General features: G+C 38.8%; 1 protein-coding gene across 6 annotated transcripts in view; it reads right to left on the reverse strand.

Moving 5' to 3' along the window:
• Positions 1–1468: 1468 nt before the first annotated feature.
• The window catches only part of LOC127952236 (axin-1), a 31069-nt gene continuing 7998 nt past the window's right edge, over positions 1469–24539 (reverse strand). For 3 of the 6 annotated variants that reach the window (XM_052550650.1, XM_052550644.1, XM_052550645.1), the window contains exons 3-11: positions 15536–15676; positions 12563–12659; positions 10076–10213; positions 7264–7814; positions 6632–6802; positions 6221–6469; positions 5344–5451; positions 3963–4112; positions 1469–3560 (exon numbers count right to left, since the gene is read on the reverse strand). In XM_052550650.1, coding sequence (XP_052406610.1) covers positions 3434–3560; positions 3963–4112; positions 5344–5451; positions 6221–6469; positions 6632–6802; positions 7264–7814; positions 10076–10213; positions 12563–12659; positions 15536–15676 — 1732 coding nt within the window. In that variant the 3' untranslated portion in view covers positions 1469–3433. The remainder of the gene's footprint in view (positions 3561–3962; positions 4113–5343; positions 5452–6220; positions 6470–6631; positions 6803–7263; positions 7815–10075; positions 10214–12562; positions 12660–15535; positions 15677–24539) is intronic. The other 3 variants (XM_052550653.1, XM_052550665.1, XM_052550661.1) reach the window with 3 other exon arrangements.

The following is a 24539-nucleotide window of genomic DNA, read 5'->3' on the forward strand; positions in this document are numbered from 1 at the left end:
ATCAAACATTTACCCGGCAGCTTTGATAACAGAGGGCACAGGAGCCACCGAGGCCGGAACTGAGGAAAAACACTGCATATGTATATCCTGGAGATGTACCATCTGCTAATGAAAGTCTTTTTGTTTTTATTTGGTCCTTCTAGGGTCTGGTTAGATGCTGCGGCAGAACACCCTAATGATCTTTCCTTTTCAATTAAGCAGCTCAGTTTTCCTAACCTGAGCCCAGCGCAGTGTTCCAGAACTAATTGGAAGCTCAATATGAGAAGGTGACCTTAATCAGCAAGCATCCTCAAGGTGAGAGTGAAGAAAACAGGAAACGCATCAGCACCATCAGCCTCTCAAAGAAACACATTCACATTTCCCCAGACAAAAGGTGGATGTTTTATTAAAAGTTGAAAAAGACAAGATATGGCATGTTACTTGTGGAGGAGCATTGTTTTTTAGCGCGTGACCACCCCAGGACTCATAGCCAGGGGGTCCGCAATATAATTTTAGGTCTATATGATTTCTAAGATGTGGAAGAAAAACAGATTTTCTTAGTATTTCATACGGCCCTATTATTGAACAAAATGTTCTTTTAAAAATACTGATGAATGTGTGGTACATTTTATTATTTCAATTAATTAGATGTGCTTTTTTTATTATGAGAACTTAATTTAACCTTTAAAACAGTCCAGAAAAATCTATACAGGAACAAATAAATGGAATCCAGAAAATTTAATCCAGAAGCTCCAGTGGCATTTGCTTAATCACGGTTATAATTATGTGGGGTCCTTGGAAATTTGGGGGAAAAGAGGTCCCCGGACCAAAACGTTTTTTAGAACCCCTGGACTAGAAAAAGTCCATCTTTGGGTCGGGTTTAAATCTTTCAAGTCTCTGATTTGTTGCAATCTCTGTAAAGCATATTGATTATTGATACAAGTTGTGAAAGGATATTTTGAACACATACTAAGCAACTGATTTTTCCCTCAAGAAATCTTCTGTACTGCAGTGAAGACATTTTTATATATATATATATATATATATATATATATATATATATATATATATATATATATATATATATATATATATATACCTGCATTTTATATCTAATTCAGCATTTACCCAAATAGTGCACGCACTCTGCAAGATGTCTATTCAAGACTGCTTCATCTGGAAAGCATCTGCTCTGTACATACATCTGACAAACATCTTCCAGATGTCAGCTTTCCATACATTCTAAATCATAAACATCTTAAAGGCATCTTCCAAACGTCTATTTGACATCTGACAGGAAACAAGGTATCTATCAAGGGATGTGGAGCCTTTGAGATCTTGGCAGAGCTCATGACACAGTTAGAATACAAGAGCGCCATCATCTGTTTAGTCCTTTAAAATAAATTAGAAAGGCTTCATTTTATCGATGGATTAACTACAACATGCATACAAATAAATTAAGTCATAAAAAAAAAAAAATAACTCCATATTCATTTTATAACATGTCTTTATTGTCCAAAGTACCATAAAATGATAACTGTACAACTCGGCACACTTAAGCAGAACCAGGGCACTAAATATCCAAACTGGGTTGCTGGTTGTAGTTGAAGACACTTAATTTTATTTTTTTTACATATTTACACAGAAAGACTTAAAGTGTGTTGATGCTCTTCGCATAGGAGAAAAAAAAAGTTCTTAAGAAACTTAAAAACATAATGCAAGTCCCTGGTACTGGACACATGGAGTGAGGAGAGCAGACAGTGGATCAGAGATGAGGATGGTCAGAAAGGCACTGTGTGATGTCTATGTACAGGTCATCCATCATTCAGTGAGAGCAACTCAAGTCCAGGCTATTCACAGTAGTTAACTCTTTACATCCCAGTTGGCAATTACACCAGAATTAAAATGAGTCGAAACAAAAATGAGAAATGTTCCATCAAGTACCCATATTGTTCAAGTTGACGACAGCTTAAAACAATTCTAACAGAACGTGGATGAGGGGGAAGACATGACAAATAACTGAACGGACAACAGCAACTTAAATCAAACTACATGGGGAACTTAAAATGTTAAAACTCTGCAGTTGGGAAGATGGGATGCCAGATCAACAGAAAGCATTCTAACCTTACAGCACCATGTCTAGCTCAATCTCTCCAGGCCTTTCCTAGCGGTTAGTACACTTCTCAGCGTTTAATTACAATACGCAGCCTGAAAACTCTATGAAGGAGCTTCATTTTTGTCGCTGAAACGACGCGAACGGATTTTATTCGACTCCTGTGGTAGATTGTTCTCTTTGGTGTTTCATGATCTCAACAAGGCAGACCACATTAGGTTAAAACTACATTTTTTAAAACGTTTCATTCTCGCCAGGCACCACATTAAGCCGTGTTAAGCTAAAAGGCTACAATTCTCTATTTGTTTCTTGTTCTGTAAAATACATTAAGGTAAGTGTAAACATGATCAGTATATTGTCCAATGGCACTAGATAGACAATGGACCCCAGGACCACCAGAACGTTGCGTCCTCTTCCACAAGTCTCACATTCCCCTGCTCCTGAACGGGCTTCAGCACTGCGCCGGAAAGCGACCTTACAGATTCTGGATATAACTATAGATCTATATGAGATATTTGTGCGCACTCATCCTTCGCCCTTACATCATGATGAGAGGGGAGGAATTATGCATGTCATGACATCAACGAAAGACAGCGATGTGAAGGCATCGTCGTACAGGAAATCCGCTCGAAGCGCTTCTCCTTTGACATCAATGCATACCGCGGTGAACAGTGCGGTGTCGACTGACTCCTCCCTCTCCAGTGGGTTAACAGACTGTGAGTTAAAAGCACTTGGTAAAGCGTGGGTTAGGATTTCTTCGTAACCACAGCCTTGTGAAATCTACCACCGTCTTGGGTCAGGTTGACGCCGCAGCTTTGATATGGGTGAACCGATTTCGCTTCTGTTTTTTTTTTTTTTTGTTATTTTCTTTTCCTTTTTTAAATATTTAAATAGATATAAAACTTTCTCTTTTTCCTTTTAAACAGACAGTCTGTACACATCTGGTACCAGCACATATAAAATTACAAGAGTTGTTAAATTAGAAAGGATATGTTCCTTCTGATACGTCATATCAAAAATATGCAGCTTTAGTAAACATATTTCATAGTCCTTTTTTCTAAGCTAACTTTACATTGCTACATTACATTGAGTTAGAAACATAGCAAAGGTGAGAGAATGCCGCCTCGCGCTTCCGTCTCGGAGTCCAAGGGCTTTCCGTGCACAATGCGGTGATCTTGTGCACCGAGCAGCGGTGTGACTTTAAAAGCTGTTGTGCGGAGGTAGAAGCCTCTGAGAAAATAGTGTATTAGTCCCTGTGCTGCACCTCCACGTTCGCTGTACCAATCTCAGCACCTGCTCGCCGCTTCCTCCCATTCTCCATATCCTGCCTCCCTCGCAGCCTCAGTCGATCTTCTCGACTTTTCCAATGATCTTCTCTTCAAAGATGGGCAGGATGGCATCGTCTTCACGTACCTCCTCGAACACCACCCCACAGTCAAACTCGTCGCTCACTTTCTTGAAATAATACCTAAGATGTGGAGGAAAAGGGATAGGGATGGTTTAACAGACCATGTTTAACAGTCAAGTAATTTCATTCAGCTGACGTTGCTGTAAAATTATTAGCATTATACATATATATATATATATATATATATATATATATATATATATATGTTGCCATTTTATACTATAAAGAAGTTTAAAGAAATGGCTCATTCAAAAATGAAGAATCGGTCATCGTTTGCATGCCACATGTTTTTTTTTTTTTTGTGTAGTTTGAATACATTTAACAACAAGAGGATGAGTAAATGATGATTTTTTATTATTTTTTTGTGAGCCATCTAAAATAAGCTATGTATAAACTAAACACTACAGACAGTTCTCAAAACCTTACTGATGCTATGAACATGACCGTTGGGGAAAGGATTACCTGTAGCTCCCTTTCTTAGTAAGCAGCTCCTTGAACTGTCCCAGTGTGACGATTCTTCCTTTGACGGATGTCCTGTATGGGATGGGCTCTCCACAGAAGTAATAGGCCACAGTGATGTTCTCACAGGGCTGCTTCTTCACGTTCTTATGCCTGCAAATGAACCCAGAGGCAAACATTTGTTCTCCAATAAACAACAAAATCATGCATTTTGCTTTTCTAGCAACAAACTGAGAAGTACAATGTCCTGAAAGGATGTCTGGACCAGAGCCGTATTTCAAAGGCTCTTGTATGTGCTCCGTTCGGCTTGAAGTGGGTACGAGTGCTGGTGGGTGTCAGAGGATTGGTTTACTGTTACCAAGTTAAATGGATTCCAGATGCCTGACAAATGTTTTTTCAGAAAACCAAAACAAAAAAACACTGGCATCGATGTGCCACTTTCATCTCATCCACACCAAAGCTTTGATGTCACTAAACTGCTTCTCTGCATTAGGAGCAGGCTCTCATCCACGGCCTCTCATTCTCCTGCAGCTGAGCAGATGTTAATACGCCGGAACAACACTTCACTGCAACCAAATTCATGAGAATAACTACATACTAAAACTGGTAAAACTATTATATTCTTAAAGGAATAGATCACCTAAAAATGTAAAAATGCTGTAAACTGACTCACCCCTAAGCCAGCCAAGATTATTGTTAGTCAGAACAAACTTGGAGAAATGTATTACATCACGTTCACCAGTGGATCCTCTGCAGTGAATGGGTGCCGTTACAATGAGAGACCGAAGAGCTGATAGAAACATCACAATAATCCACAAGACTCCAGTGCACCAAGTAACAAATTAAGTGAAAAACTGCATGTTTATAAGAAACAAATCCATCATAAAAGGCATTTTAACTTCAAACCATTCCTTCTTACCAAAACAGGATTCTATAATCCATAATATTTCATGTGGTGCTTGATCTGTGATTATTTCTCTCCTGATTCAGAGAAGAGGACATTTTCACTGGAGAAAGCAATATTATGGAGACCCGTACAAACACACAGATGTTAACTGATGGATTGGAGTAATATGGATTATTGTGATGTTTTCATCAGCTGATTGGAATTTCATTCTGGTGGCACCCATTCACTGCAGAGGATCCACTGGTGAGCAAGTGAAGCAATGATACATTTATCCAAATCTAGTGAATAAATCAACATTTTTGGTTGAACTATTCCTTTAACAGTGGATTAGGCTAAACAAGCCTGGACAGCACTACACAGAAGTGTTAGTGAACTACGTGAAAGCACAGCCCTGACAAACACGTGCGGTGCATGTATCAGTGGCATGGGATGCTGAAGGGAAGGGCTACACTCTATGGAGAAGCATGGAGGACATACTCGGCCTCGGAGAGCTCCATGTCAGAGACAGCGGGCACCACACTGAGCGTGGGGAACAGAGCGGGCCTGACAGTGGTGCGACCTCTCTGGATCACCTCCATCACATACCTGAGGAACAACCCCGAGTTAGACACCGGCTGCGTTCCAAGGCTCACATCGCCTATTATACGCATGCACCTGAGCCAGCTACAATGTGTGCGGGAATATGACTACTAGAAAAACAGGTCGAGGAGGACACAGGCTTGCATTGTGCATTATGGGTCATAGAGGGATCACTGACAAAGATAACTTCTAAAATTAAGTAGTTTGCAAAAGCAAAGTGCTTAAAAATTAAATCTTTACTAATGCTGGTTGCATATGGATTCAGGAAATAAAACATAATAACATTTTCCTTACACCTCAAATACATGCCAAAAAAAAAAAAAAAAATTCACTGCTTGTTTCAGCAGTGGTTTAACTGCACTTCTGATTTGGCAGAAATCGGTCTTAAAATATTTATAATATTTCAACAAATCTAAAACGATTGTAGTCTGAAATGGAACAAATTCAAATAATAATAATAATAATTATTATTATTATTATTATAATAAAGATTACCCCAAACCACTTTTTAAGGCTCTTCTCAAGTACTTCTCAAGTAGTTTCATCCTGACATTTTCGACATTCTCCCCCAAAAATATCAAAATTATTTTCAATTCAGAAATTCAGGTAACTGTGTGTATTAATTGCTTTTTAGTGCATTTTCCAACAGATCTGGTCCAAAGAATAAGCATCAGTAACCAAAATGCTAATTGCATGAGATTACTGTCATGCAGTAACAAATCAAGCCACCATGTATGACTTATGAAATATCATCTTATGGTGGACGTCTTCTCACCTCTGCTTAGCTTGCAATGTTACAGACTTCCTCCTCTCTTCCTCAAGCCGCCTGCGTGCCTCTTCCAGCTGGGTGAGGGGGTTGGGGGCTGGGTTGGGGGGCATGGTTGGATCTTGGATGAAGGGATGGGAAGGCTGCACATTGTTGCGGAGCTGAGCGGTAACCCAAGGGTGCACAGCCCCCGGTCGCTCCACCGAGCTGGGCCTCGACACCTCGTGACCCTGAGCCTTCTTGGAGCCAGAGATGCTCCTATGAAATAACAGAGACCAAAATTAGCTTTTACATTATTAATCCACCCATCTACCCATCTGTCTGTCTTTCTATCTAGCATAACATACAACAAAACTCTTTGAACTGCTTGAATTGTTAGACACCTTTATTCCTATTACTGCACTAAGTAAGGGTTCCTACCCGTAAGGGCTCTTCTTATAGCGTCCAGCTTCCTTCTCGCCCTCCATCATCCACTGCAGTATCTTCTGGTTCCTCTCTATATCATCAAGGGGCAAGGGCTCTCGCATCTCAAAGTTTCGACCATCATCTCCTTTCCTGACTGGACGCTTTGACAGTGTGCTTCCTTTACTGCTACAATGAGACATGAGAACATCAAAATCACTGAAGCGGTTCAGATAAATGCCTTCGCTAAATGTCTCCAAGTTACACTGCCAGTCTGGTATCAGTACCATTTTTTTTTTTCTTTTTTAAAATAAATTAACTTTTATTCCCCAAAGACATTTTACAAAAGATTTCTATTTCAAATAATTGCTGTTCTTTTCATCAAGGACTCAAAAAAAAAAAAAAAAAATTATATATATATATATATATATATATATATATATATATATATATATATATATATATATATATATATATATATATATATATATATATATATATAAAATTAGTGTTTTTACTGTATTTTAGATCATATAAATGCAGCCTTGATGAGCATAAAAGGCTTTTTCAAAAATGTTTTTAAAATCTTACTGACTCCGCACCTTTGAACAGTAGTGTACATATCTAACAAAACATGTCGAAGCCCATACCCATAAACCATGGGGTCCATGGCATTGGGGCCGACACTCATCCCATCTGCAAAGTTGCGTGTCTTGGATCCACAGTGGTGTTGCTCCATGTTCCAGGCGAATCCCCCGTGCATCCTCGTGGTGTCCACCTCCGCCTGTTCTTTGGGTTTCCCTCCAGTGGCATGGTGTGTTTGGAGAATGTGTTTGTGATGGTACGTGTTCGCTGCCTCACCCTTTGGGCCCAGCCGAGCCTGGTGCTTGCCTTGGACACCAGACAGCGGCACCATCATCATCCCGGGAATCTTGCCCGCGGGAAGCCCGTCAGGGGAACGGGACTTCGGAGAGTGGCGGCCCGTGCCCGGAGACTGACAACCAGGGGTTTTCATCACACGCTGCACATGCTCGTCCAGGATGCTCTCTGGGTTTTCCTCATGTGCGTCCCGTAGCTGCAATCCGTTGTAGCTCATTTCAGAGTAGCGACCGCCAAAATGCTGCACATGGACCGCAGGAGGGATCCTGTGATTGGCTAGAGAGGGAGCGGTTGAGATGTCTGCATCATCACCTTCCTCTTCCTACAGGACATAAGAGATAATTGAATAATGACAAGATACTTCAATATTTAACTGCATCTGAAACTCTCTTATTCAATTAAAGCAAAAAAACACATCTTCTAGTGAGTGAGTGAATGAGCCAAATTTGACAGGTGGAGCAAGTTTACCCTTACCGTAGAAAAACAAAGGGATGTAGAACCACTGCAGTAACATGTTTAAACCAGCAGAGGTCATAGTGTTACAGTTTTCCTAAAACTCTATTGATATGCCTTTGTTATGGTCACACCAAAAACACAATGACCTGAAAAAGCTATGAGAAAAAACCCTTGGAGATCAAAACATCACGTTAATATTCATTTTAATAATGAAACCCCTTCTCGACAAGCAGATTGTAAATGATCTGACATGCCGGTTCTCTTGACAAGATTTTACTCGCTTATTTGTTGAGCCATTCTCTGATTTTGATTTGACAGGCAAAGAACACAGTTCTTTGATAATTTCGTTTCAGTATGGTGACTCAACTGCCATTCAGACACATTCTATATTGTTACTTGGAGACAATGAAAAAACATAGTTTTTTATGAAAGCAGTCATGACCTAAATCTAATTAAACTGTAACTGCGTTATTCTGAATAACACTCAGCATATTACACATTCAGGTTGTGTCACTCAAGGTTGGGGCATTTGCAGAAGTTCACGCTTACTGATAGGTCAAGTATAATTCTGATCATTTCCCCCACAAAATGAATAATTTTATGTGGATGTTTCAATCAATAACATTTTTAAGGAATAGTTTATTATGTTATTATATTCAGTTCGTTGTAATTCAGTGACATTGCTGCTTGTATTAGGTTGATGTGGGCTAAACTATACACAGTGTTTCATAAACTGCCTTTGTTTATTCTCTTTGCTGCTAGTTACTGCAATTATTTTACATCAACGGATCTCGTGATCAGTCGACATGTCACACTTTTCCACTTGACCCCTGAATAGCCATTTCAGCAACGAAGCATTAATCAAAATTGACAAGATTGATTTATATTTTTACAAAGATTTAAAAAAAAAAAAAAGTAGTTTAAGCTTTCTATTTAAAAGTATCAAGGCATCCAAATTTCATAAAATACTAGCATTTAAAAACTGTTTTCTATATTAATACGATTTTATTTGCAAGTATGATAATGTTTCCAAATAGAAAACGATTATTATAAACTAATATTTCAGAATATTTATCAAATAAATGGTGAGAAAGACATTCTATATTATTTTATTCTCTGTTAACAGTGCAGCCACATTTTTTTTTATTAATTTCCATCCAAATTCCTTTTGCATCAAATGTTCATTCTCGTTATAATAACAGAGAAAGTCAATAAAGCTATAACCACACCTGGTCATTTGTGTGTCCAAGTCCAAGGAGATAGGGAATTTGGAGGATTTGGCTTATGCATAATTTTATTTTTACGGAACAGCTGTGTGGGTCAGCGCTCTGGATGATCTTTGATAGACCATGCCAAATAAAAAAATAAAAAAATAAAAAAAAGAGATGAGGTGGGAGACAACACAAATCTAACTGCAATGCGCCAAGCAGCCAATATTCATGGCATCCACTCAACCTCTAAAAAACTGAATTCTGTCTGAAAATGACTGAATAACACCCAGAACGGAGATATCAGAGTTTATTCAGACTTGTCAGGGTTCAGTTGCTGGCAAAAACATGTTTAACTGTCAGACTCCATTCTGCTCAGTGGAGTAGAGATAGCAAGTGCTGTATATAGAAGACTGATCAGAAAACTTAAAACAAGTTTGCTGAAAGCCGCGGCTCCGGTGAGAATATCAATTAGGAGACAAATGCCATTCCTCCTTCGGCTCTTAATAACTCAAAGTCACTGTTCTGTGCCGGAAGTTCCTCTTACAGGAGGCCAAACTACATAAATAATCTTCCTTGAGACTTAACACCTGGCTTTGAGTCGGGAAAGAGATTCCCATTTGCGGTGTGCGCAAGCATTTCTTCACGCCCCGGCTGACTTCAAACAAAGTCATTACACTGAGGCAGACTAGCAAGTAGCTCAATCTCAGCAGGAGATTCACCTGACACCGAACAGAAGGACGAAAGAAATGAGCAGAGTCCCCTTGATAAGACAGGAAGTCTTCAGAACACATCCGACCGTCTCGCTCATGAACAGAAGTGACAGAGACATCAGTGTTTGATAAAAGGGGAAACGAAACCCAAAAAACCTACTCTAGCTGAAAATAGGGCAGTGAGGTGACGATTGGGATGCACTCACCAGCCGAACCCTCTTGAGCCGCTCCTCCAGTTTCTCTTGCGCCTCACGTTCCCTCAGCACCGCCTCCAGCCTGCAGATGAGCTCCGCCGCAAACTTCTCCGGCTCAACGTGAATATCCTTTGGCATCCGGTTTGTGCGCTGATGGGAAGACCATGCGAGTCAGTACTCAAGGTAATACATGACAGTTTAAGGCACAATAGTGAAAACTGCTTTTGCACTAATGTTTCACGTTGCGCTGTTACTGTTGACTCCGAATGAGGGACTGGATGTAAAGGACAAAAAATTTTTTTTTTTTTAAATACACTTTTTCAAATGTTGCTTTTTTATCATTTCTGAAAGTCTTACGCTGACCAAGGCTCACGTATTTGATTAAAAATACAGTAAAAACAGTAGTATTGTGAATAATTACAATCTAAAATAATGATCTTCTATTTTAATGAGTTCAAATGTAATTTATTCCTGGATAAACTAAACTCCTACACACGGTCTCCCTCTAGTGTACCATCAGTGACAGCACAATGATTCACGCTCCTAACAGAACCTTTAGAAAACGCCATCCAATTGAGAGAAAAAAGAAACACACAATCCACCTTCACACACTGAGCTTGCAACATGAGCCCAAAAATTACCAGCAAGAGCTGAATATCAGATAATCACTCTTTATCGGAGCTGATTAGGTGGCACAGGGGAAATGTGTATACACATCTTTCTTATAATAGTTTTTGCAAATCAAACCACCAGGACTCGAAACAACTTCAGGAAATGTATTATTCCAGAAGTCTGGAAGGAGAAAAGAGACGGGGGAGGAGGACAGACACATGAAGAAATATAGTTGCAGGCAGTGCATAGACAGGCTCCAATAAGCTTTATAGGAGCCGTTAAAATTTTGATTACAGGGCCAAATGTGATCTGAAGTCTGTTTCAGCTCTCTTTGTTCTGGTCTTCTGTTTGCTTTAGATTCATCAGTCTCCTCCGCAGCCCACACAGCTACATGCCCAGTGGAACTGGAGAATCTGTCCAGTCTTGACAAGGTGTTTTGGTTCCTAACACTGCCTCACTGCCGCAGACCACGCTTACAGAATATAAGAGAGCCTTTTAAACCTAACAGAGACAGAACGCATGAATGCAACCAAATGGGAAAAAAAAAACATCCAAGCGAGAGAGTGTTAAAAGTTTAGAACTATAAAAATAATATGAACGGAATGTACCAGAAGAGAAAACCTGAGCAAAGTGGATTACACTTTCTGATAACAATTAAAAGTCAACGGTTCGTCAGAAAATGAAGATTCGTCGCTTACTTAGTTCATGTTGTTCCAAACTCATATAACGTTCTTTCTTCAGTTCAACAGAAATGCAGGCATTAGGCGAGATCTGTTTTTTTTTTTTTTTTCATACAATGAATCTGAAGGGATATCAGGGGCTGTCAAATTACGATTTAAAATATATAAAAAAAATAGAAAACAGTTGTTTTGAATTGTAAAATTTTGAAACATTATTGTTTTACTGCATTTTAGATCGCACATGCAGAACTAAAGGTTCTGAGGTTTAGAGAGATCGGAAATCAACAAATGTCATCTGGCATCACTGATGTGCCATGTTTTGATGTGGTATAATTGGAATCAGTGAAGAATACATTTTTAGTTTCACACAAAACTATCATAGTTCAGAAGACTAAAAGTATGGTTCTTTTTGTTATTTTAGCACCTAACAGTCCCTGGACACAGCAAAACAAACTGCTACATCATTTTGTGTTCCATCAAATACAGAAAATCATACCAGTTTGGAACGACATGAGGTAAACTATGACAGAACTTACATTTTCAGGTGAACTATCCCTTTAAGAAAGTTTGTACATCTGCAACTTGTCATGGTATAATCAGGTATTGGTGTGCAAAAAAACAGTTAAAGATTCTCCAGTGCGTCACACGTGCATTCGAGCTGAAGTGTCTTCGCTGCCTCCACATCCTTCAGTCTCTATAGGATGAGTGAATGGCCCTGCTGAGGGGAAGTGTATGTTTGCTCTGTTAAATTGGGCTCTATCTCAGAGGCTCCAATTATGCTGGAGCCGGTGCAGTGGGAAAGCCGAGCCATCAGAGGGGGAGGCTTCACATCTGCTGGGGCAGAGCAGGCAGAGCTGACGAGAGCATCAGGAACGCTTTAGACAGCACACTCACGCTCTCTCACTCTCCATCAGCTATTCGCCGGCACATGATCAAAGCTCCCCAGCCACCGCTGTGCATCTTAAGAATGCACATTCATTTTAGGGGCGATGGGAGAGACAAGGCAGGGGGAAGAAAAGAGAGAGGAAGAATGACAGGGAAAGACCAGAAGATGATGGACAGAGACCAGGCACAGAAAATAAAATAAAAAGAAGGAGGGGGGGGGGGGGGGAGTGATGGAAAGAAAGGAAGAGATACACACACATACACACACTAAAGTAGTGTTGTAAAGTCAAGAAGGTGTTCTACACACCCAAAGCATACTTACAGGAATATGAGGTAGTGGCACTCGCCCATTAACTTTGGCACTTTCATGTATCTCATGTCGATGCGGCTTACGATATCTGTAAGGTGGGACTCCATCTCTGTAGGGAGGAGCATAACAAGATTTTCTTTACACACCAATTCATACAGGTCTGGACCGATATGAGGGTGAGTAAACGATGACAACTTTCATTTTTGAACAAACTATCGCTAGCCATGCATAGTATCGTTTGTCTAATCTACATGAAATGCAGAAGCTGGCTCCTACATAACCAGTTGAATTTTTGCTAGTAAGTAAACTCCTGTTGAAAACCATGTACTAAACATCAGGGGTTTTAACAGAGCTTGCTAAATGCAAAATGTCACCTCACTTGACTTGAAATGTCAGTTCTATAGGGAACAAAATGGTGCTAATGCTTCGTAACAATGAATATGTGCAAACAAAACAGTCCTTGTGTGAGAACAGACCTCAGACTGCAGAGCTAAAGTGATATGTTTTTGTTGTGGGACGGAAAATATATATATATATATAAAAAAAAATCCTTCCCACATCTGACTGAATCCCTGAGGCAGCTTCAGAGCGAAGCATGTTTGGGGTCCTTCACTGACACATGCAGGGGAGTCTTTAATCCCCCCTGGGTCCTGCTGAGGACCCCCCTGCATCTATGCCTGGCAAACAGCTGATAATGGCCTCTAATCTAGCCCACTTCAGACACATGTTTTGCCCTGATGTGCCTTTAATGTGTTTTTTTGTGCAACATGGATCACTCTCATGCCATCTCTGCACACTCCCTGTTGCTGCTTCTCTAGTGAAAACCATCTTGAGTCGAAATCCTCCCAAAAATCACTGAAAAATAACAAATTTCCTGTGAAACATGATGAAAATGTACATTTCATCTAAATTACAGTCAAGGTGTGGCTATGTTTACAGTCATTGCGTGAATTTTTCATGGGTGAATTCCATCCATTTCAATAAGAATATACACAATTCGAAATTTTGTGAGGGTGAAAGATTTCTCCATGCAGATTTTGCAACAGCTACAAATTGGGAGCTGTGCTTTTTACATCACTACACTACTGACAAGACCTTTTTTGACCAAGAAATGTCACTAATGTTATGCGTTTCCACCGAAATTACCCGGAACATTTGTACCAGGAACTTTTCCCCCCCCAGACCTGTGGCTTTCTGCGTTTCCACCGCGGTGTAAAGTACAGGGAAGATTAGGCAAATAGACTGGTGACGTATGTCTGCGCGCGTTTCTCTATACAAAGAAGAAAAAAAAAAAAAAAAAAAGTACGCTGATTTTGGACGTGCATCATCGGTTAGTTAGTTCAGACTTTGTGCATTCGTCTTGGGATTGTGATGTCCGCGACGACACAAGTCCGCCATGATGCAAGTCCGGTAAATCTGTAAACAGCAGTGTACTTGATAACTTCAGTCAGCTCGTCTTGGGTACTGCAATTTTCCTCTCTTTATATTTACAATAGAACGAAATAGGATATCAAATACCACTGCCTCCTTTCGTTTTCATTTAAGCATAATAACAGCTGCAGAAATGTACTTGTGTATATGTGTATATGCAGCCATTACAATGAAACGAAATATTATATAAATTTGCCTTTATTTTCATTTTAACATATAGATAAATTGAATACAGACCAAAGAAAACCTGTTAGATTTACCTCGCAGCTGAATTATATTTTATGTTTAACCACTAAAGACACATCAGAGCCAGCAGCACATATCAGAAGGTCTATCCGAGATGAGGCTGCTCTCTGCGGATACATGATCACTGAGCACATTTTTAAATAGGCGCTGTCTTTATAAATAAACCATAGATTTGAGTTTTAAATAACTACATTCTAGCCTGAAATACTTTTAAAATTACATTTCATGACACAATAACAGTAATATTTTGAAAATGATCCGAATAAATGGTGGTTGAACTCAACCAATGCTACGTGAACTCAACCAATCAGGATGTTTAGCGACAAAGTCCCGCCCCCGAAAGTTCCGGAACTTTGAAAAAGTACCACCTCGCCAGCAGGGACTTTCTGAGGGGCATTTTTTTTACCTGGAACTTTATTTAGTTCCTGGTTCCTGCGGTGGAAACACACCAAGTACCAGGCCAAAGTCCCTAGTTCCTGGGTAAAGTCCCTGCGGTGGAAACGCTGCTTTACTGAGCATTGGCCGCATTAGCAGGTTTAAAAATACACATTTTAAAAAGCTTTAAATTTAGAACCACTTCCACAAATCATTTCATATCACAATACGTCCTCCAGTTGACGACGTCCTTGTGTCGACCATTTAAAATATTTGCACGAGGCGGAATCATTTTGGAAGCCATGAAACGAGTGAACAAATGTGATTACACCTAATGCCAAGACACCATTTATTCCATCTTTTTCTACATTTCATTTCCTGCTCCTTTCCGTAACCTACTTGTGTACAGTACAACGTGAAGGCCATTTCCTTTGTTTTCAGAGAAAGTTAATTTGAAGGGAAACAAGTCAATGCCTTCAAATTACAGCCTGCAGCGCCTCATACCTCCCAATTTGAAGCTCTATAATTAGCATAAGTAATGACATTTAGAAGCTTTCATTGGTGTGGATAATGAGCAGATGGTCCTCCTCAGAGGAGAGCAGATTTGTTTCTGTTCCCTGAGCATAGGAGCTAGGGGAAAATGGCACAAATTCTGCATGCACGAGACACTGCTCTGAGACCAGTCTCTGCTAACTGCTGCCAGCCTTGGCTTAAGACACGCCAATGACAAGTAATATTGAGCTTTGTCTGCGCTTCTTCCTCTCAACTGCTGAAATATCTAGGTTTCTGCAGAACTGGCTGCAAGTTTCTGCCAAACAGACTCAGGACAACATGGTGAAATTGAATCGCTTTAAGCCCTTGGATGGAACGTTCCACCAGCTTGCGGCGGTGAGGATGCTGTGTGTGTTTGTATGTCTACAGATGTGTACGTACACACTGCTGTCGGTCAGGGAGAGTGTGTCTGCATCACTGGACATGCTCTGCTGCTCGCTGTCGTTGGCACTGGTGGCGGGAGCCAGCGCGTAGCCAGTGTTCACGTAGTACGGGTTGATGGGCTCCCTCCATGAAGCATGTCTGTTGATGAGAAATGAGACAGTGGAGATTCCTGTTAGACACGTGATTAGGAAGACAATACAGGTCATTTCAGTGGAACAACACATTATATTCACTCATTACTAAGTAATAACGGTATTCGAGGGACACTCAGCTGATTGTAATCAGTTGATAATTCCTTTCAATGACTCAACTGTTGGTCTGTCAACTCGACCAGATCACATTTCAATACTGCAACAGACACCAGTCTGCTTTAAGACTTCAACATCACTTTAAAACTGTAGGGGAAACAATTAACATAGAAACTAATCTTACCAACATCAACAAAATGAAAAGGCAGGGAATATAATTATAAATAATTAAACATTATTTAGAAATTAAATGACAATATTGCTAAATATATAAATAAAAGGAATGAAAGATTGAATAATAACAACGAATACACAACTATCAATCATGAACAATAATGAAAGCTCTCACGTCAAGTTTCATTACACCAATGAGTTTAAATTAATAATTTAATTTTTTGCTCATAGGACTATGCATGCTAATATGGATATTCTTTGTATACCTACTTGCTCTTTTTAGGCCTATTAAAATTCATGCTTATTTTTTATAAAATATACCATAGCTGTGGTCTAGATTGTCATATTGTTCGTTAATTGATAATTAGCCTATGTTAAAAGTGACTGTGAACAGAGAGCTTACAAATAATTGGGTCTTAGAGAGAGAGAGAGAGAGAGAGAGAGAGAGAGAGAGAGAGAATAAAAATGAGGATTTGACTATTGAGATGACAAGACAAACCTGATTGGAGCAACATCATACAACTGTAATTACAAAATTACAAAACTACCAGGTCATAAAGATAACACTGTGCCCTACCTGCGCAGTCTTATTATTGTAGATAAAACCTTTATTAAAAAAGGACCTGTCTTCTATTAATGATGGCACACAACTAATCAAGGGTTTCGTCATATAATAACCCTCAAAATGAGCTTTCGGCTGGGTGGAGGCAATACACAGACAATAATATTTTCATAAAAACAAATTATCTTTCAATTAGTCAATCCCGACAAAGAACAAAAACATACCACACAGTCGAGGACACCATCTTATGCTAAAACTGTTACAAGAATAAGTGTAACACTGCTTAAATGGTCTTAAAATATGATTGCGTTAATGCATTTTCACCAAGCTATCATTCTCTTGGAATTGTGCCATATGCTGCCTTAATGACTTATTCCCTGACTAGTGGTTTAACTGCTGAAAATTGAGATGTAAATGTAAATTTACTTTCAAATTAATTAAAAAACAGTTTTCTTTTTGGATGATGATTTTTTTTTTTCTGTTTACGCTCAAAATGACCTTAATCAGTTTCTTAATATATAGTTACTTTGATATGCAACAATTTGAAACCGACTCTTGGAACTTTTTAAAAGAAGTACATACTCCTGCACTTTATAACACTATTTAATCTTCTGAACCTTTTACTTTTCACATTTACTTCGGCAGATGCTTTTATCCAAAGTGACTTGCACTACACTGAAGGTGCAACTCTCATCATATTCATGTGTTCCCTGGGAATCAAACCCTGGATTGTGGAGCTGTTAGCACCATGTTCTGCTGTGTGAGCTACAAGACACCATTCCATTAGCTTTATGTGATGTGGAAAAAAATTTAAGATTAAAAATAAATATATATATTAATAAAAAAAAAATAAACCCACCAACCCACCCTTTGTCAAGATCAGAAATGGATACCAAATTAACTTTGTTTTAATTTGACCAAACATGGGCACGAAAAAAACAAAAAAAAAACAAAGCTACATTTTTTTTATATCAATCAATTTGAATGTTTATATAGGGGTATGTGATTTCAGCAATGCAGAAAACAAGGAACTCCAGAATCCAGTCCCAATAAATTATACAGTAGAACGCGGAATGTCACATAATTTGGCAAAATTTGGATGAGTGAATAAACAGAAGGTTAGTACACTTAAAGGGTTAGTTCACCCAAAAATCTAAATTATGTCATTAATGACTTAATTATGTTTTTCTTACCTTTCGGGACATGGACAGTATACCATACACACAGCTTCAATGGAGGGACGGAGAGCTCTCGGACTAAATCTAGAATATCTTAAACTGTGTTCTGAAGATGAATGGAGGTCTTACGGGTTTGGAACGACATGAGGGTGAGTTAGGGCTGGTTGATTAATCGAAAAGTAATCGAAACCGAAATTCAGAACCTCTAACCGACTTAATTTTCCCATGTCGGTTATTTCGTTTTTTTTATCCTGTTAATACTTTCCCCTTAAAAGAAAACTGCCACGTGTGTAGCCACATGACTCTGCCCAGTCCAGTCAGTGGCATAAAAGCAAAACACGGAGCTGAACGCCGGTTTAACAAGTGATGGCATGCGAGTGGTGAGCCTTGCGTCTTCACTAAACTTTGTCAGTTGTATTTGTTTTATGGTTTGGACATTCAAGCGATTAGACAGTCGGATGTGTATTATTATTTCGAGCTCCCATGTTCGCGCAGCTGCATTGTGGCACGAACACTCATATAAAGAGTAGATGTGAAGATCACGTGATTTTGTGATTTATTACTTAAAGTAGCTTAGAATCTCAAAACTTATTATAGCATATTTTTCTACTTTTGAAGTAATTATGCTATTTACAACCCACAGCTTCACAATAATATGGAGACAGTATGAATAATTCACACACGCAATCACTCGTACTGGTACTGTGCTAATTTATCTTTATCTGATCTTTATTTATCTTTTACACCGAGCAATAATCTATAAGAAATGTTATGAACATAGATAAAATAACTGCTGATAGTGAGCTATGATGTCAGATCGCACTTTCAAAAGGAAAAAATATCCCACCTTTACTAGTCAATCTCAAACGTCTGGCTGAGGCCAGTCTAAAAAGACGCTCAGGACGGTTGACAGAATGCTGTTGCGTGTCGTCATGAAAGCGTATAATTTTCACGTGTTATTAAGCCTTGTCACTTGCCAATTTAAACATTTAAAAAACTTTAAAGCATTCAAACACAAGATGCATATCTTACATATCTTTCTATCAAAGTTATCTGATATTATCAAAATGAATTTCTACCGACAGTTTAACTCTTGAGTTCTTATATTTTATTTCCATTTTCTTAAAGTCGGCATGAAACGGAAGTTGAGATTGTCATTTTTTCCTTGCTGTGACATATATCAGAGTTAAACGGCTTCTGAAATTAGAAAAAAAAATGTAGGGCGGGGCTTGGTTTCATCCATCGGGGAATTGATTTGATCGTTGGAGGTTGGGCGTTGCAAACAAAATAGAGGCAGATTTGAATGCTAGTTTACATTCAGTTGTGGAGGATTTCTCTCCACCAGGCTCTCCACCGTTACCCTCCCATGAAGGATTTTTTATTGAGGAGCCCGGCGACGAGAACGAGGAGCGAAATTTTCAGGCGGGAATCAGCCCATATTTATACGAGCCTCCCGCAAACCAAGATGCGTCGAGTGAAGTTGTTTCTCTGAGAGGCGCTGCAGAAACTAGACAGACACCTATAGCCGCACCCTCATCGGCTCTGGCCGCACCCTTTCGCCATGGCACGTGACCGAATGAGAAGCGAGGTCGTTTTGAGCGGGGATGGTAGGGTAATGTATTTGATTAAAGATTATAAGGGTACTTGAATTTTAAAAAAAATAACGAAGTGCACAAATAAATCATTTATAATAAACTCTACAAAATTTGTAAAATTTGATTTCATGCCGACTTTAACTATAGCAAACAAACTGATAATATAAGAAAAGTTGAATGTGTCTGAATAAATTTTGTTTTCACCGTTTAATTTTTACAGCGCTATTTTACATTTAATTATTCGGTTTCTGTACCTGGACACTTACAAACTTAAACACAGTGTAAATAGCACAAACAAATAAACAGAACGAACATACAATTTAAACACTTTCAAATAGGGCCCACTGGTACAACCTGCACCGGGGTCCCGCAAACCCCAGCTACGGCCCTGTTTACAGTACAAACCTTGTCAGTGAACTATGAGGGCAAAAAAACAAAACCGAAAATAATACAGACAAAATAATCGTTCATTAATCGTAATCGAGGTAAAATGTTCAATTAATCGAGGTTTTGATTTTAGGCCATAATCGTCCAGCCCTAGGGTGAGTTATTAATGACGTAATTTTGATTTTTGGGTGAACTACCCCTTTAACCTAATCAATTTATGTATGGACTAGTGTCCGTGAACATTAATCTTAACATATATTACTAATGTATTTCTCAAAAAAATTAACATTACAGTTTCATAGGGCCATATTTATATCAGCTAATATAATTAGAATAATTTACTTAATTATTAATATTATAATATTCCTAGATTTAGTAATATTTTCTCTAAAAAGGTTTACTTAAGATACTTTAATTATATATGCCATTTAGTTAAATTTAATTTGTTATTATCTACATTTAAAATTTTCAATAAGTGTACAAAAGCACAGTACTGTTTGCTGTGGTTTTGACAATGTCTTCAAGAACACGAATTTCCATTTCCTCTTCCCCATTTTAATATTAATGTCTGCGTTCTCCTCTTCCCTCAGACTGAATTTACCCAGCTAACATATATCATGCTAACTGAGGCATGTAACAGAATCCAGGACGGCCAATATGAGCATGACACAGAGATGATGAAAATAAGAGCAACGTAACAAGGTAGTCAACCTTGCGATACAGATTCCTTCCTGGAAGAACAGGTATGACACAAATTGAAATGCTTCCACAATTATTCATTACTGCACTCATGTAATTTTCGAGCAACTACAAAAGGTTGCAGGCAGTGTTTTGAAGTATGAGTTTAAAATATGGGATTCTCACTGTGTTTATTCAAGGCTTATTTATTGTGTGACACTTGGGAACAGCTAAGCACTGCTTGAACCTTTCACAGACCGAGACAGAAGCATCTCTTTATGACCAGGGACAGAAAGAAACAGACAGCGGCAGATAGAACGAGAAAAATAGAGAATACGAGAGAGGGGGGGGGGGAGGGAGAGAGACCCGAGCTCTCTGCAGTCTCCAGTGATTATCCCTCACTCTCAACCCATCCACGGTCTTCTAATGATTCAAGCAGCAGCCATGTCAATATTCACCGTATAAGAGAATACCCAGAAGCCTTCAGAGACGATCCCGAGCCTTCAGCAGCTCTCTCCACATGCCCAGCATTCCCAATTCCATTTGATTCTTCACAAAACAAAGGCTGCAAAACAGGCAGGGGGCATCTGGAAATCTCTGAATCATTACTGCGATTCAAAACGAATCGATCTGTTTCTCTTCTCCCCAATAACACACACATGCCAACATCCAACTGAGCTAACACAATTACTGTGACATCTCCTGTTAAATAAAGAAAGCAAGCCCTCACTAAAAAAAAAATTTTAAAAAGCACAAGCACATTAGGATTTAACTGGCTCCCTTGCAGCCTATTACCACTTAAGAATCTTTGCATCCAAAGCAACTCTACTGAAACAAAAACATGATCGGCAAGGAGCCATTACCTAGATAGAGGTTACGTTGCTGTGCCCGAGATTTGTGCACCTCCACACATTTCAGAATAATTATGAGCTCTTTGTCATCCCGTTTTGCATGTGATCACAGCTGGCTCCAGACTCCTTCAGATTAAACACTCAAAGCGACTTCTGCACTCAAGAGCACAGGTAAAAGAGATTCAGATTAAACTTTACCTCTAATAGAGCCACGTATCACACAAATCAAAGAAAAATCACTAACCAGCTACTGAACAACTATCGTTATCATGTCATATAGGATCATACTCGACATATAATAGTTGCAATCTCCCTCTACAAAGAAACCCGTACATAAACACACTGTGGAGAGAGCTTGACATTCCCCTTTGCCATTTTATCTTGACATAAGTTATGTAAACACAGTAAAATCAGCCTTAACACAAAAACCTAGTCGTCAGACGTCATGGACACAGACCGATGCTCTGGTGAGCAAAAGTCCAAAAAATTTTATGGACCACAGACTTTTGGATGGTAGTCTAAGCAATAAATTTGGTATTTTTTCTAAAATGTACAAGTACAACACTAGTATATTAAAACCAAAAGTTTTAAAAGCTCATTGAATTTAGAACAACAATCACAATATTGGATTTCCTTATGAGAACTAGATTGCGTTTACACTAGTGTGTTTTTAATTTACGTCCACACTACACAACTTAAAAAGCAGGTCACATGACCATTCAAGCAGGTACAATGTGCATGATGTCATTGCTTAGACTGCCGTCAAGGATACGCAGATCCAATGGTTTCAAAAGTCTCCGCTTTGGTCCGTTTACACTAAAACACATGCTCATAGTTTTCAAACTAAAACAGGGTCTGAAGCATTTTCAAAAGTCTGTTTTCTAGAGTCAAAAACACTGGGGGAAAAATGTGAAAACGACAGGCGTAACCGTAGAAAAGGTTTTGCGTTTTAATACGAAAATGCACTAGTTTTAACATAGCCTTAGATTTAACAGCATTCTTAAGAATGCTGGTGTGTTAAGATTAACTTAATAGCAAACGCCATTTATATGTAAAAATTAAAACTAAAAAATAGGGGGAAAAAATTGCATGTACGTAAATATTTAACTGTTCTTGGTGAAGCCTAGAAATTATTTCTAGACTTAACGATACACATTACAGGCCATCACTGTGGCCTTATTACCAAACTAACTGGCAGTACATTACCATACCGAGTATTCCCTTACTTCCTTTTTTTGCCAGCAAATCAAAGACATATGACTCCTGCAAAATTTACATGCATGAAACCCTAAAGCATTTACCTAAAAGGCTATTTAAAAAATAAATGTGATGTCTTTCTGTAATTCCAGCCAAATACTTCATGTAGTCCTAATGAAAAAATCATTTGAACACAGCCGCACAAATGCATCGCTCCCACTAATTAAAAACACATCAGGTCCAGAGGCAATGGAACATGCATTGAGCTGGGAGGAGAATGGAGGGTGTTTCTGCAGTTTAATAATATCAATTTGTCGTGTTAAAGCTTATTAAAAGTACCACCCTTTAACAACATTCAAAAATTGTAATGCTATGTAAAGCCCTAAACATAAACTGTTGGGAGAAGATGCGAGTCAAAAGGAGGAAAGGAAGAAGATGCTGCAAAACAATCTTAAAGAGAGGCACATTTCCTTTCAGAACACTCCTGGGGATGTTTCTCAACTTTATACCTCACCTGAACATCTAAAGCGCTGAGGTTTTGGACAGAACAAGGTTACTGCACCATCAACAGATGTCAAGGTTTGTCTCAGACAGTTGAGAGAAAACTGGGTCAACTTCTAGGGGTAGATTTCCGCAATTTTCAATCTCTTTGCGGGAGGAGTGCCAGCAGTCAGCACAGTGCAGTTGAGCACATCAGAGCAGCGGAGCACAATGTATGCTTGAGCATTTTACAGAGGCTAAATCTGGCTCTGTAAATCCTCCTCCTGCTCCTCCATGCCTGCTTTGAATTTAAGCTTTAGCACTAACAGAGGAAAAACTTGTACAAATGCAGAAATTCACATGAAGTAGGCCTGCACGATAATGGTTAAAGTAATAATCATGATTATTTTGATTACAATTGTAATAACGATTATTAATAACGATTATTCTATCCTGCTGAAAAAAAAAAACTACTAAAAAAAACTTAGCTAGTTTTAGCTGGTTGCTCTAGCTGGTCTCACAGCCTGACCTGCTAAGGAAGTGGTCAAAACCCCTCTAAAACAAGCCTTCTGACCAGCAAAGACTGGACTGGATGACCAACTAAAATCAGTCAACCAGCTTAAGCTGGCTTTAGGGTTGTTGTTTTTTTCAGCAAGGAAATACAATAACATTTCATGTGTCCTTTAACCTCCACTGACTATACACTGACTTCATTTAACCAACTATGATAATAAAAAAAACTCATGGTTTTGGTTAGTGTTTTGTCATCTGTATTCACATTACATTTTCTAAGTGACCATTTGTTAACAAATGGGAAAAAGCCACTCAGATCGCAAAGCAAATTTGCTCAAAGATCGTTAATACACACTGAAAACTAACATTGCCATGCCATTTTCAACACGAAAACTGTTAAAAACTTTAGAAACTCTTAATATAAATGCCCAAAATTCCAATTTGTGTTAATTTTTCAAAGTGCATTTATTCCTTAAACACAACAGATCCATTATTGAAACTCTGTGAAAGTTTGATCATGGCACATTTGGTAAAACAAACAGCACAAATGGCTTGTGAAATGACACACATTGTCTATAGTGAGCGTGCAGATTTAACAAATAAAAACACCGGACAGAAAGTGTCTCTTTAAAAGGAGAAAGGCTCGGTTTTGGGGCTCTTCACATCTGGCAACCACAAGCATGAACGCAAGTGAAGACTTGTTAGCAATGCAAGATAACGCAAATGCCAAATTAAAAAAGTTTCAGGATAAATAACGAGCCGGCCTATATCATAACGATTATTTTTTATTAATTGAGAAAGGGTGGATATTGTTATCGAGATTAAAATACGATTAATCATGCAGCCCTAACATGAAGTAAACGATTGTTCAGACTCTGCTTTAATTTGGATGCCCTGCATTCAAAGACGCTGTTAAAATAGCTCGACAGCAGTGTCAGCAGTGGAAATCCACCTGTCGCTCAAACGGCCACGCCCTTAATTATGCAGAACTTTAAGGCTTAATATAATTTAAATAGATGAGTTATAAAAAAAAAAATAAGAAATATCCAAATATATTGCCTTGCTTACAATATCGCTATGTATCGTAACATCGTATTAACCCCTGTATCGTGATGCGTATCATATTGCCAGATTCTTG

Source organism: Carassius gibelio, chromosome A3 (assembly GCF_023724105.1).
Source record: "Carassius gibelio isolate Cgi1373 ecotype wild population from Czech Republic chromosome A3, carGib1.2-hapl.c, whole genome shotgun sequence".
In the NCBI taxonomy this organism is placed as follows: Eukaryota; Metazoa; Chordata; class Actinopteri; order Cypriniformes; family Cyprinidae; genus Carassius; species Carassius gibelio.